At 37.5% G+C, this 18,516-nt stretch overlaps 2 protein-coding genes across 2 annotated transcripts in view; both read right to left on the bottom strand.

Moving 5' to 3' along the window:
- The window catches only part of LOC125801169 (zinc finger protein 585A-like), a 418,011-nt gene extending 401,021 nt beyond the window's left edge, over nt 1-16,990 (bottom strand). The window contains exon 1 of the mRNA XM_049477436.1: nt 16,970-16,990. The gene's annotated coding sequence lies outside the window, so the exon portion shown is untranslated. The remainder of the gene's footprint in view (nt 1-16,969) is intronic.
- Nucleotides 8,162-18,516, bottom strand: part of LOC125801350 (zinc finger protein 239-like) — a 108,382-nt gene continuing 98,027 nt past the window's right edge. The window contains exon 2 of the mRNA XM_049477934.1: nt 8,162-10,304. Coding sequence (XP_049333891.1) covers nt 9,187-10,158 — 972 coding nt within the window. The 5' untranslated portion in view covers nt 10,159-10,304 and the 3' untranslated portion in view covers nt 8,162-9,186. The remainder of the gene's footprint in view (nt 10,305-18,516) is intronic.

The following is an 18,516-nucleotide window of genomic DNA, read 5'->3' on the forward strand; positions in this document are numbered from 1 at the left end:
GATTGTAGTACCCTACACAGTCCTGCTGGGACACACCAGTCTCTGTAGTGCTCCGAATTACTCAAGAGTGAGTTGTAAACAGAAAGAACATGAAAAATGTCCTACCTTTTCATTATTAAGACTAATGAGATCTGCATACTGTCCAGAACAGCAATTGCTGCTTTTATTTTAGAGTTTAATGTAAGTGCAGTTAACCCAATTCTAACAACCATTTAGCAGCAGCCCCCACAACCCAAGTATGTTCCAGTTAAATATGTTTTCCTATTTATTTTAGTAGATTACTATTTTCATCCATGTAAATACCAACAAGAACAACACATTTAAACAAACTCTCATTCATATTTACACAATCTCAACAATAAAAGAAATGAGACACGTTGCACAAGTGAAACAATTTTATTAATTTGTATTCAAATCACTACCTTATTTAAAAGAAAAATATGTATTAAAACTGAGGGAATTATTTATTAAATCAACAGAACGATTTATTAAACGAAGGGAATTATTTATTAAAAGAACAGAACAATTTATTGGAATTATTTATTAAATCAACAGAACGATTTATTAAACGAAGGGAATTATTTATTAAAAGAACAGAATAATTTATTGGAATTATTTATTAAATAAATAATAACAATTTATTAAAACAGGAAATTATTTATTAAGCAGAATAATTTATTAAAACTGAGGGAATTATTTATTAAGATAACAAGATAATTTATTAAACCTGAGGGAATTATTTATTAAGCAGAATAATTTATTAAAACTGAGGGAATTATTTATCAAAATAACAAGATAATTTATTAAAACTGAGGGAATTATTTATTAAAATAACAAGATAATTTATTAAACCTGAGGGAATTATTTATTAAGCAGAATAATTTATTAAAACTGAGGGAATTATTTATTAAAATAACAAGATAATTTATTAAAACTGAGGGAATTATTTATTAAAATAACAGAATAATTTATTAAAACTGAGGGAATTATTTACTACATCAAGGCAGCACACAGCGGAGGATCCCGGCCGCGGAGAGCACTCGGACGAGGCAGCGAAGGGTCCCGGCCGCGGAGAGCGCTCGGCCGAGGCAGCGGAGGGTCTCGACAGTGGTGAGCCAATACTTTCCAAAATAATTCCCTTAATTAAAAAATATATATATTTCCATAATTCTCTCGCACTCGCCTCCATCTTGTTTTTTTCTGAAGCGAGCTGGAGAAGCCAGTCGCAATGCATGTTGGGATGCAGTACACCGCGAAGATAGCTCTCCGTGCACACTGCGGAATCGGAGCGGAGTAGTACACCATCCGGGTACCTGTAGTGCACTACAGATCCTCAGTTTGGTCGCATACCGCGTACTGCATACTAGCTTTAGGCAGATTTAGTACGCGAGTAGTATGTAGTATGCCATTCTGAATACTGCCTGTGTAAATGTTTAACTAATCAGAAAGAGCATGGCTTTTTGGAGACTGTGAATTTATTCTATTTTCCCAGTTAAGCTCTGGAAAAAAGACACATTTGCTCACATATATTTTAGAAATAAATACATACACTTGAAAAAAGAAAGAAAACATACCTCTATATTTCTAAAACTAATGTTTTTATTCAGTAGATTTAACAGCATTACTGCTACTGATGCTGGAGTTACACACAGAACATGTTTAAAATTATTAAAACTGCAGTTTATAAGCTTTAATAATTATCTCTGCAGTGATGAAACAGTTCTAGTTGTTCTGTTTTGGGGAAATTAATAAATAATAATTTTCATTCTATAATGTATCAAACATTTATTTTTATGTTGTTTTTTAACATTATTAATGTTTTATACTTTTTAGAATAAAAAATGTTTGTTTTTATACATTTCAGACTCTGTCGAGTGGCTTGAGATTCAGAGCAGATCCTGAACGGAGTTTTTTCCTCTATAGAGATTCTCTGATTGCTCCTTGCTCCTCTATAATTCCAACAAATAGCACTTACTAATAATTACTATGGAAAGGTCAGTGACGTTGTTAGAGTACCTATTGTGACATTGATTCCAGTAGACATTTTTTTAAATCTAAATTTCATTTACATTTTTGTTGCATTTACCTTTTTGATGTCCTGCACATTTTAACAAAACGAGATCTTTTGCCTAATTTTAACTCACTTGATGAATATTCTACAATCTTCAATAAATGTGCCTGTTTTAGGCACTGATCATGTTTAACAGCCTCTGCTCACCATTGATAACAGGTGAAAGACATTTAAGAATCTCAAGGGCGTAGGAGCGGGTTTGATATTGGGGGGACACATTTGCCAATATGAACCCAAGCCCACCCTACAGTTTCCTAGAACAACATTTGTGGAAATTACTAATTAATGACTAATTAAAAGTACATTATTATTATAAGGTGATTTTACAACCTAAACATGTTACTCCACGTTACAGTTACTGTGGAAGATTGGCCTTAAGATAACAAGCTTAGCTTAAAATAATCATGCTAGCCAAAGCCTTAACCTATAATTAAAGCACATATTACACAAATATATCTATGTAAGCTATAATCTATATTCTAATAATCATTAATCACTGAATCAAGAGTTAGTCACTAATCCACACGTAGACACATTCTATACTTGCTTAAATGAATCACGTATGCCTCTCATATCAGCAGCACTGACCCGTGTCCCAACTGACCCAAGAGACACTTGAACTGGTCAACTGCAGAAAGCATACTTCCTCTTCAAATGCTAAACATCTTGAGGTTACAGAGGTTAGCAGACTAAAGGGTTCCTCTTTTTACTCCCACTGTCTAGGGACAGGTCAAGCAGCTACATTGAAACCAATTAATAAAGTACATTTTGTAACCTTACATTAATAGATTGCGTCTGCAAAAAAGTATACATACAGCTTCAAGCTTTGTTTAAGATATACTAACTAACTAATCTTACTGTAGATGTAGAAAAACCATTATCAACAGAGAGTATGAACATGGCTACTGTAGATGTAGGAAATCATGATCAAAAGAGAATATGAACCTTGTTTAACCCAAGGCCCGTCACTAAGGGGAAGTGAATCTTCCCCTTGTCACCGAGAAAGGGAAATTAGCAACCCACGATTCCCCAGAGGGCCTACTGGACAAAGGTCAATCAATACATCTCACGTGTTCCGAGAAGGTCTAAAAAACTAAAGTGTAATGCATAACTATACCATATTTGGAAGAATAAGCATAAAACGAGAAGTATTACTCATTCATGCCTAGCAACCACCTAGCAACCTAGATACGTCAGAGAGGGGTATATAATATGGAGAGGATACGAGGTAGAAGAACTTGGGGCGACATCTAGCCTAGACTAGGATGCATGCCTGTAATGTTCTTCCCAGAATTCTGAAATAAATCATACTTGTTCACTCTCAATCTCCATGTCGGCTGACTCCTTGGATCAACGAACATGCAACACAAAGGCTAAGACATTTTTCTACAATTTGGTGACCTCACGACGTGATCCAAGGTTTCGGCCGGCGAGGACCACAGCTGACAGACTTCATCACTCATCTGGGCCCATCCTAAACAGGTGAGCAGATTACCTTTTTATTAAAAAATCTGCATATTGGATATTTAAAACAGAATGAGTGATGGGATCCAGTAGGCTTAATCCTGGTAAATTGGATTGAACAACTAAATTTTTTTTTTTTCTCTTTCTTCTATTTTATGTTTAAGAAACCGGTATAAAGGATAAAAGGATAAAAGGAAAAAGGATAAAGGATAAAAGGAAAACAGTGCTAATGAGACCGTGTGGTAGCGTACCCAAATCTGCCCATATTGGGTTAGATTAAAGGCTAGGACGTGGGGTTCCTTGAAAGTGGTTAATTCTAAATAAAATAGAAGAACTTGGGGCGACGTCTAGCCTAGGCTAGGATGCATGCCTGTAATGTTCTTCCCAGAATTCTGAAATAAATCATACTTGTTCACTCTCAATCTCCGTGTCGGCTGACTCCTTGGATCAACGAACATGCAACACAAAGGCTAAGATATTTTTCTACATTACTGTTAAAAATTATGCATACAATGTCTGAATTATATACATATGACAAAAATGATCAGTTATCACCTAATATTTATAATAATAGATTTGTTTATTATTTTTTATTATTATTCTTATTACTATGAATTGGCATTTTAATTCTGTCATATATTTACATTTTCTCCTGGGCTTTTTTTTCTACTAAGAGCTCTTCTTAAGATGTTGTTCTTTTATGTAAAAGAATGTAACTTTACGTTTCATAGAGATTTTTATAAACGTCAGGACATGTGGTCTTACTGTGAACTACAAATGAACAGAAGTCAGGTTACAGCAGTGTTTCTCAGCCCTGTTCTTACATATTCTACTGCATATTAACACTGTTCTGCATATTCTAGAGCTTCCTCTGCTTTAAAGGCATTTAATAAAGTAAGTGGTGGTATGATGTGTTTAATACACTGCTGGATATACATAATGATTGATTTAGGGTCTAGAGGGAGCTAAGGGATTTGAACAGGTAAACTCAATAAAGAAATGTTTATTAGCTGATCAGTTAAATCCGCTGGAAAACACACAATTTAATTTTAAGGGCAGTGCTCAGGGTTAGGAAACTGCTTTAAACTAGTAACATAAAGTACTGTACTACATTCTGGCTATCCACTACATCCAGCTTCTAGATAACTAGTTAGCTAAATGTATTTTCGTTCATTATAGCTTAGAGTAAGTCCTGTAATCCTAAATTAATAGTGAAATAGTGATTATCTGATCAGGTACAGGTCAAGTTGAACATTACATATATAGCTGTTTTTTTATTTAACCTTGACTCCCAATCTAGCTAATTCCAAAGTTTAGGTAACTCACTAACACAGCTGCAGTTTATTAATCACAGTGGGTTTTGATCTGTGTGCAGATTCAAAGACGTGTGTTTTTAACCAGCTATCAGAAACATATCATCACAGTTGAAGTGGTTAGCCTACCGTTACCTTTCTTTTAGAAAAATCTCTGTATATCCAGATCTGTTTTAAGATCAGCTGAAGCGGCTGCGTGTCCCGATCTCGCTGCTAAATCTCACAGTGAGGGGGAGGGGCTTCCCCCAACAGCACACTGCCGCCACGCGCCGCAAAACCAGCAAGCTGATTGGCTGTTTCTACTGAGAGGCGGGACTTAATACCTGAACCGGCTCCGTGATTGGTCCGGTCTGTCTCCTCATAAAAAGTACAGCTGATCTGACTGAAACGATATCATTTTTGGGGGGGACAAAACCACCTGTTTCTAATATTGGGTGAGACATGTCCCCCCTATCCCCCCGGTTCCTACGCCAATGGATATATAATAGAAAAGACAAAGTACTTCATTGAGTCAACACATATTGTACTAAAATCTTGATAGATCAACACATTCACAACCCAGAGAGAAAGAAAGAGAGAAAGAGAAAAAGAGAGAAATAAACTAAAGCCAGTCGAGGAAGAGAGAGAACCCTTCAGACTTTATCCAAGCAGTTATACATTTATGCAATTGACATGTGATTGGACAGAATTGATAAATATGATTACGTCTGGAGACTCCAGTTAACAGCTTGTTGTCCAGTTTCAATGACCTCCTCACTGGACCCTCTGCAGTTTGCGCATCGTCCGAACAGATCAACAGATGATGCCATGTCTACTGCGCTCCACCTGGCTCTCACCCACCTGGACAACAAAGACTGCTATGTTCGAATGCTGTTCATTGACTTCAGTTCAGCATTCAACACCATCATCCCTCAGCACCTGATCGGAAAACTGAGCTTGCTGGGCCTGAGCTCCTCTCTCTGTAAATGGGTTTTGGACTTCCTGACTGAGAAACCACAATCAGTCAGGATTGGAAACAACACCTCCAGCACCACCATACTGAGCACCTGCGCCCCCAGGGCTGTGTGCTCAGTCCACTGCTGTTCACTCTGCTGACTCGTGACTGTACTGCAAAGTACAGCTCATACCACATCGTCAAGTTCGATGATGACACAACTGTTGTTGGCCTCATCAGCAAGAACGACGAGTCAGACATTCAGAGAGGAGGTGCAGTCGAAGCAGTCCTGCAGGACAGCGTCTCCGTCACTGGGCAAAACAGTAATGGTCTTCTGTGTGGTTTTCAGTGTTGGGAGTAACGGCGTTAAAACTAACGGCGTTACTAACGCCGTTACTTTTTTCAGTAACGAGTAATCTAACTAATTACTCTGACTGTAACTATAACGGCGTTACCATTTCCGACACCCCGTTACTGCACTTTACTTTAGCCGCTTTTTTTTTACTGGCTTTGCCCTGGTTAACCCCTCCTCTGTCCGGTGAACTTGAGCTACTGGCTGCTGTGCCTGTGGGTTGGCGTGGTGAAATGAGGCACAATTGTGACTATTTGCGTGCTCTAATTAATTCAGTGATTGCCGTGGACAGCCCAAGTTCCGAATTAAGGACGTTAAACTCTTTTTAGCTGCTCCGGTTTTTGTGGTGCTGCTGCTTTCTCTTTTAGAGCTTAGATTCTCTGCCCGAACCCGACCTGACCCGAGGACCAACCCGAAATCGGGCTCCTATTTTTATTTTATATAAATCTCTGGTGTGATAAGTAACCAATTATTATTGTTCACTAAAGCAAACGAAATAGCGAAAACTGAAAGTGAAAAAACATTTGTGTTAACTGAATCTAATAAAAACGGTAATTAAAAGGAAAAAACATAACTATCTCAAACTGTATTTTGTGTTTATAAAACTAACTAAAACGAACTGAAATTACTGATAGAATATCCTCATTTTTGTGTTTAATTTATTTATAAGCGCTGTTGTACAGCGCAGTTGTACAGCGGGAGCTGTGCCGAGAGTGCGGCACCTCGTGGTCCTTTAGTTCTTCTGTAAAGCGCTCGCGCCCACCCAAAAACTTACTGAACAGAAAAAATAAAAACAAAATAAAATTAAACTATAATAAAAATTAAAAATGTAATCACGTAGCTCTGGGCGCACGTGAACGCCTCCGCGTTGCAGCATTGTGTGTAGCTGTTCTTAAAAATCATTTAAATTAAATAATAGTTCTATGCTTCTATGTTACAGTGTTAATTAACATAATTCTGATTATATTTCGCTCATTCAATCAGCCCGAAAACAGACAGTTTATGGGGTGGATCGGGTCGGGCTCATAATGACAGTTTATGGTTCGGGTTTGGTAGGGCTTGGGCAGAACGTGCATGGGCTCGGGCTGGGTCCGGTCGTTTTTTTGGGCCCGATCTAACCTCTATTCCCTTTTGGTGAAGCTGTTATATTAATACCATTTTAACGGGCATTAAATTGTTGTTTTTGTCTATTATTTTGTTTTATATATACATATTTCTTTTGAGTGTGGTTTTTCCGCTTTTTTCAGTATTACAAGTTTTAGTAATTTTCTTTGGTTGTGTGCAGAATTTCGTTTTATTTTTTTGAAATTCGTTAGATTATATTTTTGTCAACATTTTGGGTTTATTTTCGTTTGTTATTTTTCTAATAATAATAGTAAATGCATAATTGATTTCCTTTTTTTGACGGGCGAATAATAAAAAGTAACGCAAAAGTTACTTTTACTGGTAACTAATTACTTTTATAGTGGAGTAACTCCGTTAGTAACTCAGTTACTTTTTTGGAGAAGTAACGAGTAACTATAACTAATTACTTTTTCAAAGTAACGTGCCCAACACTGGTGGTTTTGGAGTGTCGCAGTGGGGCATGGTATGTGGGGACCAGCATGAGAGTCAGAGAGCGCGGAGGAGCTGTAGTCTGCCCAGTGAAGCTCAGGTATTATTGTCCATAGTTGCTGTTTTACTGACCAAACTGTCCTTAATCCTCAAAAGTTCAGTTCTGCTATAACTCACACGCGTGGGGCACGTGAAGTTGGGTTCAGAACCGGCATAAAAACAGCTCAAAATAGGGTGTTCGCTAGGAGCGTGAGAGGCCGTTGCACTACTGCGCACCGCCATCTTTTCATTCATCTTTTTTTTCACCGCCATCTTTTCATTCATTTGGTCAGTAAAATTGCAAATGCTGTGTTTGGATATTTAGCAAGGCTAGCTACTAATAAAAATGGTCAATATCTCAAATGTAGAATTTGGTAATTAAGTGTAGTTGGTGAATGACACAACCCACAAGCATTCACAATAAAAAAACTTTACAGAATACAAGTTAAACACATGCTACTCTACCTTTGGAAGTAAATGTATATTTAACCCTTTTAAGCCTGAACCATTTAAAAAAATATTTCTCTCTGAATTTCAATCTGAAATTGACTATGTTTCAATTCAACACAAATACATTTCACACTGGATTTCTCCGTTGGGCACCTTTGAGTATTCAACAAATAATAACATTAGACAATCTCAGGCCAATAGGTTTCATGTCAAACATATGTTGAGAAAACACAATGAGATTGCAGATCTGCAATATAAAAGCCGTTTATTAAAACAAACAGATGAGTAAATATAGAGGTTAAGCCATACAAAGATAATAGTTTGCAGTGGATAAAAACAATTAAAAACCACATGATTTGGATATTCTTAGTAAATTTGTAGATTTAAAAAACTTCAGCAACATATAATATTCAATAAGAAAAAGATAAGCGAGTATAAAACTTGAGTAATACAACGACCAAATATCCATCTATATCTCTCTATGGTAACAGATTTTTAATCAGAACGACTGAACCATAGACAAACGAGAACACCATCAGAGGGAGTGAATGAGCCTGCAACCTTACTGCGCTACACAAACCTGGAGTGGGTTGATTTCAGTATGGGAACTACAGCTGACCATTTTATTTAACCTCTGGAAAGGATTTTGTTGGCCTCTCTGCAGGGTCTGGATGCTCCTCCGGTCCACCCGGCACAGTGTCGTCTCTCTGTGGCTCTGGGTCTCACTTTTGGGAGCTCTCAGTGTCCATCACTCAAACCCAAAATACCTCTCCTTCTTCAGAACTGAACTCTGTCTCACAAAGAATGTCCTGGAATATTAAACATACGAGAAAACACAACATGGAATTCAATAAACATCATCCCTGGTTAAGATTCATTTTGCTGAACCTGTAAAATCCATGATTAAATTTAGTTCATGTTTGTTTTTGGTGGAACGTGTCCCAAGTAACAGAGTGAAACATTTGTGTAGGATAAGGTGTTCTGTCTGAAAGATTTACGATTTGCACTTTTAATTGCTGTGGGACAAATGTGGGATAGTTTTTTCTCTTGTGTGAATTCGCTGGTGTCGTTTGAGATCACTCTGTGTAGTAAAACTCTTCCCACAGTCTGAGCAGTAATATGGTTTCTCTCCTGTGTGAATGCGCTGGTGATTATTGAGAGTACTCTGTTTAGTAAAACTCTTCCCACAGTCTGAGCAGTAATATGGTTTCTCTCCTGTGTGAATGCGCTGGTGATTATTGAGAGTACTCTGTTTAGTAAAACTCTTCCCACAGTCTGAGCAGTAATATGGTTTCTCTCCTGTGTGAATGCGCTGGTGATTATTGAGAGTACTCTGTGTAGTAAAACTCTTCCCACAGTCTGAGCAATGATGCGGTTTCTCTCCTGTGTGAATGCGCCGGTGTTTTTTGAGATTACTCTGATGATTAAAATTCCTCCCACAGTCTGAGCAGTAATACGGTTTCTCTCCTGTGTGAATGCGCTGGTGCAGTTTTAGAGTCTCCAGTCTATTAAAACTCTTCCCACAGTCTGAGCAGTAATACGGTTTCTCTCCTGTGTGAATGCGCTGGTGCAGTTTTAGAGTCCCCAGTGTATTAAAACTCTTCCCACAGTCTGTGCAGTAATACGGTTTCTCTCCTGTGTGAATGCGCTGGTGTCGTTTGAGAGTACTCTGTTCAATAAATCTCTTCCCACAGTCTGAGCAGTGATACGGTTTCTCTCCTGTGTGAATGCGCTGGTGTTGTTGGAGATGACTGCCTTGATTAAAACTCTTCCCACAGTCTGAGCAGTGATACGGTTTCTCTCCTGTGTGAATGCGCTGATGTATTTTGAGATTACTTTGTTTAGTAAAAATCTTCCCACAGTCTGAGCAGTGATACGATTTCTCTCCTGTGTGAATGCGCTGGTGTTTTTTGAGATTACTCTGTTTAGTAAAACTCTTGACAGAGTTCTGCTGTTTCTCCATTTTGGGACTTGGCTTCATTTGTCTGTTAAATGTATCAAACAATTTCTGCGTGTTCTGGAGATTCTTCAGGATGGCTTGTGCTTCACCTCTGTCAGCAGTTTAACATTCCTCTTAGTTAAATATCCTTTTTGTTGGTGATGAATTTTAGGAGAACATTTTCATTTCTGAAAAACACAAAGAAAAATGCCATTGAATAATAAAAAGCAGGTCAATAAACTGAAGAGAACTGCCTAAATCAGTTACACTATACAGACAAAAAAACTGGGACATCTTCATATTACCATAAAAGGGGGGCGCTGGTGGTCCTCTAGCCACCTGTTTAGTGCCTTTAAAAGGACTGCCCACTGTTCAGACACTCTTGATTCTGTTCTGGTCTCACTAGAAACTGAGAACTTAAAGAACGAAATAAAGAAAGCAATAGTGATGTTACCCCTAAATCTTAAGATTTGAGGCATGTGTTACAACCCTATAGGTCATAATTGCTGATTATTGTTTTTTTCTTTCTGTTTGAGTGTGCCTTCCTACTGCAGGTTACTGTGTGATGCCATTTAACCAAACTGGTTGGTCACCACCAGGGGGAACCAACTAGGGGTGGGCGATATGGCTCTAAAATAATATCACGATATTTCAGGGTATTTTTGCGATAACGATATACTTGGCGATATAGGAAAACTAAAATAATTAATTAATTTCAGGAATATAGTATAATAGTATAACAGAATAATCATAATGTGGCAAAATAAATAATATAGCATAAAATAATATAATGGAGCAAAAAATAGTGCAGAATATTTAGTGCATGCATATAAACTGTGAACTAAATCAATTATACAATAAATACACCTAAAGCTTCACAGTAAATAATAGACTACTTTTAAGACAGAACAGCCCTATTATCACGATATGGATTTTTAATATCATGATATTTCTATGTCACGATATATTGTATACGATATAATATCGCCCACTGTGGGGCCCTAAATTAGGATATTAGTGATCAATATATGTTATATTACTCATATTTTAGTACATTTGGCCATATGTGAATGAGTTCATTGAGTTCTGTTAAAACTCTGTCTGGCTTTCCTCAGTAAGGCCCAGTCTGTACCAGGTGCAGCTGGGATCTGAGGGGGAGACAGACAAGAAAGATGATAATGACTGGCCATAGTTGGAAAGTACCCAGAAAAGCTCTTCATAACGGCTAAGAAAGCTTAACCAGGTTCATTAGTCATACAAAGTGTCTCAAGAGGCCCAAGGTCAGTCTTCTCCCACGAGAAAGCTGGGCAGGTGAAGGACAGGGTTTTTAAAAAAACTGTACCATGTTGATTTGTCCACGATTAACTCCAAAAAAGGGAACATGACATGACGCCAAGAAATGGGGCCGGAAGAATCCTCCCTAAAACTGAATGTGTTTGGTAACGATTATATTCAACCAATGTATAGTTATATAATGTTAAAAGGTGGAGCTTAAAGCCCCCACCGAAAGAGTTTATTTTTCTATGCTTTCTCTTGGTTTGTTATTAGGGAGTTAGGTTAGAGATTTGTATTTCATTTTCTTTTCTTTGTTAGGTAAGTTAGTTTTCTTAATCTTTAAATTAGTTTTGTTTTGTTTATTATTTTTTCTATCATCCCTAACTGTTGCTTCCCCTTTGACCTAAGCCTTGTATTCTTTACAATTTGTTAAATAAACTAAACCTTTTGATTAACAGGAGTATGTGTGGTTGGGGAACCAGGAGGGCATGGGGGCCTTTTTTTTCTATGTTACGGGCTGACCTAGTCCAGGTCGTAACACATGTGCCAGAAAAACAACACGCATTACTTTGAATCACAGTGCCGATGCTTGATTCGTTCTACATTGATCACGTGACCAATGCTGTCCAAAGCCTTTTCCTTTACACTAATTTATAAAAGATCCCATACATATTAACCAAACCTGATTTTTTTTTTTTACAACTCCTGATAACAGTTCATTATTTTCCACCACATTAGCTTCAGGCTAACATTGATGGGCACACCTGAGTTCAAGACATGGTTTTTTTTGGTATATGTAGATCAAAAACCTTTAAATATAAAAAACACAAATGAAAATTTGGTGAGAAATGTAAATGTTATTGTGATTTTTACCCAGAAAAACTGCAGCTCCACATCAATGGCTTAACTGATTTGTTTACTAAGTCAATGTAGTGGACACGGTGGCAAATCACAGCAACGGTTTAAAGCCCAACTTCATCTGCAGAGCCAGAGAGCAGCATAAGCTCTTCACCAGCAGATTCAGAGCAGCAGCTCCAAGACCTGCTGCAGTTTTACAGAGGCTAATGTTACCCAAAATTTCATCAACTCTAACTAAAGCCTGTAAACCAGCTATCTGAACAAAATGAATCTTGTTTTTAGTATTTGTCCATTAGCTCACTCTAGCTTATGAATGAACATCCACCTTAAATATCATCACTTCTTATTACTTGTCATGGAAATGTAGCTATATGTTTAGTGAATAATAACTTCAACATTTCACATAGTGTTTTTCTTTTTTCTGAGCATGTATTATTAAAAGTAGTGAGCCTGGTATGGAACGTATATGCTTTAGAGAGAGAGAGAGACCTCTCAACCCACTCTCATGTTTTACTTCCTACAACTGAGATTATTTTACGTTCTCCCTCTTCAGAACAAAGTAAAAAGCCTGTGAGATAAAAAAGTATTTGTGTAAAAAGTCTGATTTGTCTTCAGATGGGAAAAGTCAGACTTTAGTCTGTTAAAATACTGTAGTCATGTAGTTGTACGGACAGCATAACAGACTACACTGCTCAACATCACCAGACTGAAAGAGTTTTCACCTGTTTAAATACTTTGATTTGATTTGAAGATATTTAGATACTTTGAATGATCCTCTGTGAAGAAGAAGAATAATCCAAATCGTGATCTGACCGGAGCTCTACAGCCAGTGTCATATGTCTGATAGGGCTGAACGATTTTGGAAAATAATCTAATTGCAATTTTTTATCTATAAATTGCGATTGCGATTTAAAATGCGATTTTTTTTTGTCTTCAAGTATTTTTCAACAACAGAAGAAATAAATCAATCTGTTTAATAATAAACAATGTCAGATTTATTTAAAGCACAGATAACAATAAAGCAAAAAAAATATGCTTTTCCTTTTCACCATTTGTTTTTTTTTATAGAAAAATAAATAGATATAGTTTTTCCTTTTCCCCATAGGCATAAATGTAAACGCACCAAAATGCGCATCAATAAACCACGCGAGCAGCCTGTGTCCTCTGATTGGTCAGACCTGTCTGACACAGGAGTACATTAAATATAAATATACGAAAAAAGTAAATACAGCGAGAATATTTTGTGTTCCAGCGCAAATATCTGTGCTTTAACACTGAACGCTGAAACGCTGCACTTTCAAACACAGTGTTTCTACGTGCAGAGCAGATTTATACATAATAAACAGAGCAGTGAATGCAGCGCGTGCATGGACACAGTGTTTGTTCACAGCTGTGGTAATTAGCGTTATCTGGCTAATATATTAGTTTAAATCAGGGGTCTCAAACTCATTTTTGCCGAGGGCCACATTGACACATTGGCTGTCCTCTGAGGGCCAGATGTAACTTATAAATATAAGAAAATGTAACCAGATGTAATATAAAATGAATGTAATTACTCCTTAATGTTAAATAACTCTCAATATACTATTTATTCAATCAAATATTACAGTTGCATGGAAAAATGGTTGCTTGTTGCTCTATTAACATAAATCCCTTTAATTTGTCATGTTATGAAATCCAAAAACTCCATCAATCAAGAACCAAACTATTCAAGTGAATAGAAATTACATCAAGTACAAGTTATATTAACTTTGATCAAAACGTTTGATACTGAAATAAGGCTTAATAAATATAAAATCAAAAATTGTGAGCTGTGACAGATTTAGCATTTCCTCAGATTTAGCAGTTCCTCATCCAACCACTAGTGGGAGCTGCAGCTGCAGCACCACAAGCCCGCAGTCTTTGCTTAGTCAGAGCTACAGCCCAGCCACGGGCTACAGGGCTCAGCTGAGCCAGTCTGGAGCGTTTTTAAAATTTTTAAGTTCTTCTGTGTATGAAATAAAATAACCCCACTAACCGGATAATACAGCTCTCTACAGTTCATCTTTCAGCCCAAGCAGCTAACAGCAGCAGTTCAGAGCAGCCGTCACGGAGGCACTGCTCGGATTACATTATAAACAGGTCAGTTAGCGCGCTGCTAACCTCAGGATGTTTATAACTACTGAGTTCAGTGGACCACGGCTGCAAGGTTAGACTGTTGAAGGCTACTGGAGACTATTAAAGCAGGCAAAGCAGCGTAAGCAAAAAAACAAAAAAAAAAAAACACACACACACCAAAATACAAGTTAAGATAAAATATGAAAACTAACATAATAAAGCATAAATAATTAAATTGAATTGCGGGCCAGATGTATGTTTATTTTGTTAACCCGTGAGGGGCCGTATGAAACCGCGTCGCGGGCCGGATGTGGCCCGCGGGCCGGTACTTTGAGACCCCTGGTTTAAACTATGCTTGCTTTATCATCAGTTTAGCTCAAATAAATGGCTTATATTTAATAGCTGGGTCGGATCGAGACCGGATCACGTTCTCACCACAAGCACACCGCTCCAGAGTTCGTTTGGTACCGGACCGAGACCACCTCCTCTAGCTGGTCTCGGTCCGGTTCTTTTGATCCGCACCCGAGTGCGATTACTGTTTTTACACCTGCTCAATCGAACCGCACTAAAGTTGCAAACGGACCAGAGTTCGTTTTAACCGGACCAAACCGTGCTGGTGTGAAAACGCCCTAAAGTGCGCTGTGTTGATTTCACTTCTCCACCTCCCTGCCTCCTGCTCGGGTATGCTCCGCTCGTCCTCGGCTTGACTCGCTCCCAAGTCACGTGACCAGTCAAATCGCAGCCAGTGCGATTAGAGAATCGCGTTTTAAAATATCGCGAGATTATCGCAAATGCAATTAATCGTCCAGCCCTAATCTCTGATAGTCCCATCACACTCTGTACTGCTGTGCTGTGAGGTCAGTTCAGTGCACTGTAGCATTAGCTAAACGCTAGCATTATTCTAATTAGGACACTTAAACGATCTCGTAATTCAGAGGATCCAGTGATGTTTAGGAGGAAAATGTGCACAGATTAAAACGTGCAGAATCCTAAACGTGAATTTAGCACAGAATGTGATAGAGGGGAATTTTTAAAAAGCCTGTTCATTTTTGCCATTTACAAAAACAGTTCAGACATGGAACCCCAAATATGGAAATATGTCACCAACTTCAAAATGACACAACTAAAAAGGCCTATAGGCTCTTTTCACGGGGCTGCCATTTCTAATTGAAAGTGAGCCTGTGATGGGAGGAGGTAGAAGTAAGTCCACACTCAACAATGGTGTGGAGCACATATCTTCAGCTCTTACCACGTTTAACCACGAACGATCTAGAAAAAAGGGCTGAAGAGGGATGTTTACTTACAAGAACAGTTTTGTTAAAAGGATACAGCAACTGTATTGAGGGGTACATCACTAATATCGAGTGTTAAGGTTTTAGCCAACATTAGCTAACCTCGCTAATGCTAGCTATCTGGCGCTGGCCCGACTCTCCAAGCCTGGTGAACAGTGCTGCTAATGCTGCTAACCCGACTCTATAAGGCCTGGTGAACATTATGTAACTATATAAATATAATATTCTGGAAACCTTAGTTCTTTAAAAAAAAAAAATTCTAAAGCATTAGCAGCACTTTTGACAATTAATTACTAGCTAACCTAGCTTTAATTTATAAGTTATAACTAGCTAACCTAGCTTTAATTTTAAAATATATAAATTATAAATTATTATTATATTCTAAATTATTATAACTAGGTAACCTAGCTTTATTTTATACATTATAACTATCTAACCTAGTTTTAATTTAAATACCTAACAGACTTAATTTATAAGTTATAACTAGCTAACCTGCAGCACTGTTCACCGGGCTTGGAGAGTCGAGCTAGCCCCAGCTAGCTAGCATTAGCGAGGTTATCTAATGTTGGATAAAACCTTAACACTCCTTCGATATTAGTAATGTACCCCTCTGTACTGTTGCTGTATCCTTTTAACAAAACTGATCTTGTTAATAAACATCCCTCTTCAGCCCTTTTTTCTAGATCGTTCGTGGTTAAACGTGGTAAGAGCTGAAGATATGTGCTCCAGAACTGATCATTTACATTAATTAAATAAACAGAACCACAACATACCTGCACATACACAACAAAAATAATCCCAGACGATTATTAAGCATCTGTAACTGCACATATATCTATAAAATATGAAACAGAAGTAAATACAGCACATGAACACACATTTTCAGGCTCAGTCACATGTAGTGCTTTGGCGCTGAAACGGCTGTACCTCAGAGCTGATAACCCGACCGGGGCAGAAATAATTAATTATTAGGTAAAATATGCTTCAATACCCGCTAAAAATGCACAGAAGAGTGACTAGAACTGATATAAGACCTCATTTTCCCAGTAACTTTTCTCAAAAATACTTATATTTGCTTAAAACAGCACTTTTTCACAGAGCTCCTCAGCTCTGTTTACCTCCTGCGCTGCATTCAAGCTCCTCTGGAGCTACGGGGGCCGCGGAGGGACAATTAATAAATAAAACACGCAGTTCTCTTGTTGATGCAGGGAATTGTAGTTCAAAATAGAATCACAGCAAAATAATGACCTCTTTACTGTTACAACACATCAACCAACCTCCAACAAGAAAAAGAGAAAGAGAGAGAGAGAGAGAGAGAAACTTCTCCATACCTTCTGTAGTTCAGCTGATCCTGCTCTTCCTCCAGCGCTCCAGCTACAGACCCCGGAAGCTCAGCGTCATCCGGGTTATGTAGAGCCCCGCCCCCTCCCCCGCTATATCACATTATACCCCATCACCGCTAGAGGGAGCCCGCGAGGGAGTCCTCAATGCATGGAGCTGAATGGAGCTAAACAGCTAAAACTCTCATTTAAAACACTGTATAACTACTTCTCTGAGTTTTCCTTTAATGTTACAAAGTAGAACAAAGTATTTCACTAAAATAGGAAAGAAAAAATACCCCTATATTTCCATTTTCTACAACTTATGTTTTTTATTCAGTAGATTTAATAGCATTACTGCTACTGATGCTGGAGTTACATACAGAGCTAATTTAAAATGATTAAAACTGCAGTTTATAAGCTTTAACAATTATATCTGCATAATGAAACAGTTATATTTGTTCTGTTTTGGAGAAATGAGTAAAAAAGTATCAAACATTTATTTTTATGTTGTTTTTTTTACATTATTAATGTTTTATACTTTTTAGAATAAAAAAATTGTTTTTATACATTTCAGACTTTGTCGAGTGGCTTGAGGTTCAGAGCAGATTCTGAAGTGAGCTTTTTCCTCTATAGAGATTCACTGATTGCTCCTTGCTCCTCTATAACTCCAACAAATAGCACTTACTAATAATTACTATGGAAAGGTCAGTGTTGTTATTTGAGTACCTATTGTGACTTTGATTCCAGTAGACCTTTTTTTTTTATCTAAATTTCATTTATGTTTTTGTTGCATTTACCTTTTTGATGTCCTGCAGATTTTAACAAAAGCAGATCATACTGCAGCAGATCTTTTGCACTGATCATGTTTAACAGCCTCTGCTCAACATTGATAACAGGTAAAAGACATTTAAGAATCTCTAAATGTGACAGAGTGTCTCCAATTGTATTAGACTTTCTTACACATCATCATCCTATGCTCTATTAGGCACCATCGTGCCAGTTGGTGCTTGAACCTGCTTATTGCCGCTTGCAGCTATATTTAGTTTTAAAACTTGCGTTTGCATATGAATATCAAGTGTGAAGTACCCTTCTATACAGAAATCAGAATGGTCCATTGTGATGTCAGAAGGTGATTTTACAGGGAGGAGCTGTGAATGACCTCAATTTATGGAAATCTTTCAGAATACATAAATAGAAAGACTTCAGAGCAACAAACAAGATCTGCTGCAGTACGATCTCCTTTTCAAGAATCTGCAGGACATCAAGAAGGTAAATGCAAAGAAAATGTAATCTTAATATTTTAAATTAAATTTAGATAAAACAAAATTTCTACCAGAATCAATGTCACAATTGGTGCTCTAACAACAGCACTGATCTTTCCATAGTAATTAGTAAGTGCAATTTTTTTTGTTATTTGAATAGACACTATCAACCAAACACATTTTGCTGAAAAATCTGTGCACAAATTTGGACTACAGAATTTTGCATGAGTGTAGTAGTCTATGTGTAATGAAAGGCAGGTGTAATTCTCCCTCCAGTACTGGTCTGTGGAGCAG

This window comes from Astyanax mexicanus, chromosome 4, assembly GCF_023375975.1.
Source record: "Astyanax mexicanus isolate ESR-SI-001 chromosome 4, AstMex3_surface, whole genome shotgun sequence".
NCBI lineage: Eukaryota > Metazoa > Chordata > Actinopteri > Characiformes > Acestrorhamphidae > Astyanax > Astyanax mexicanus.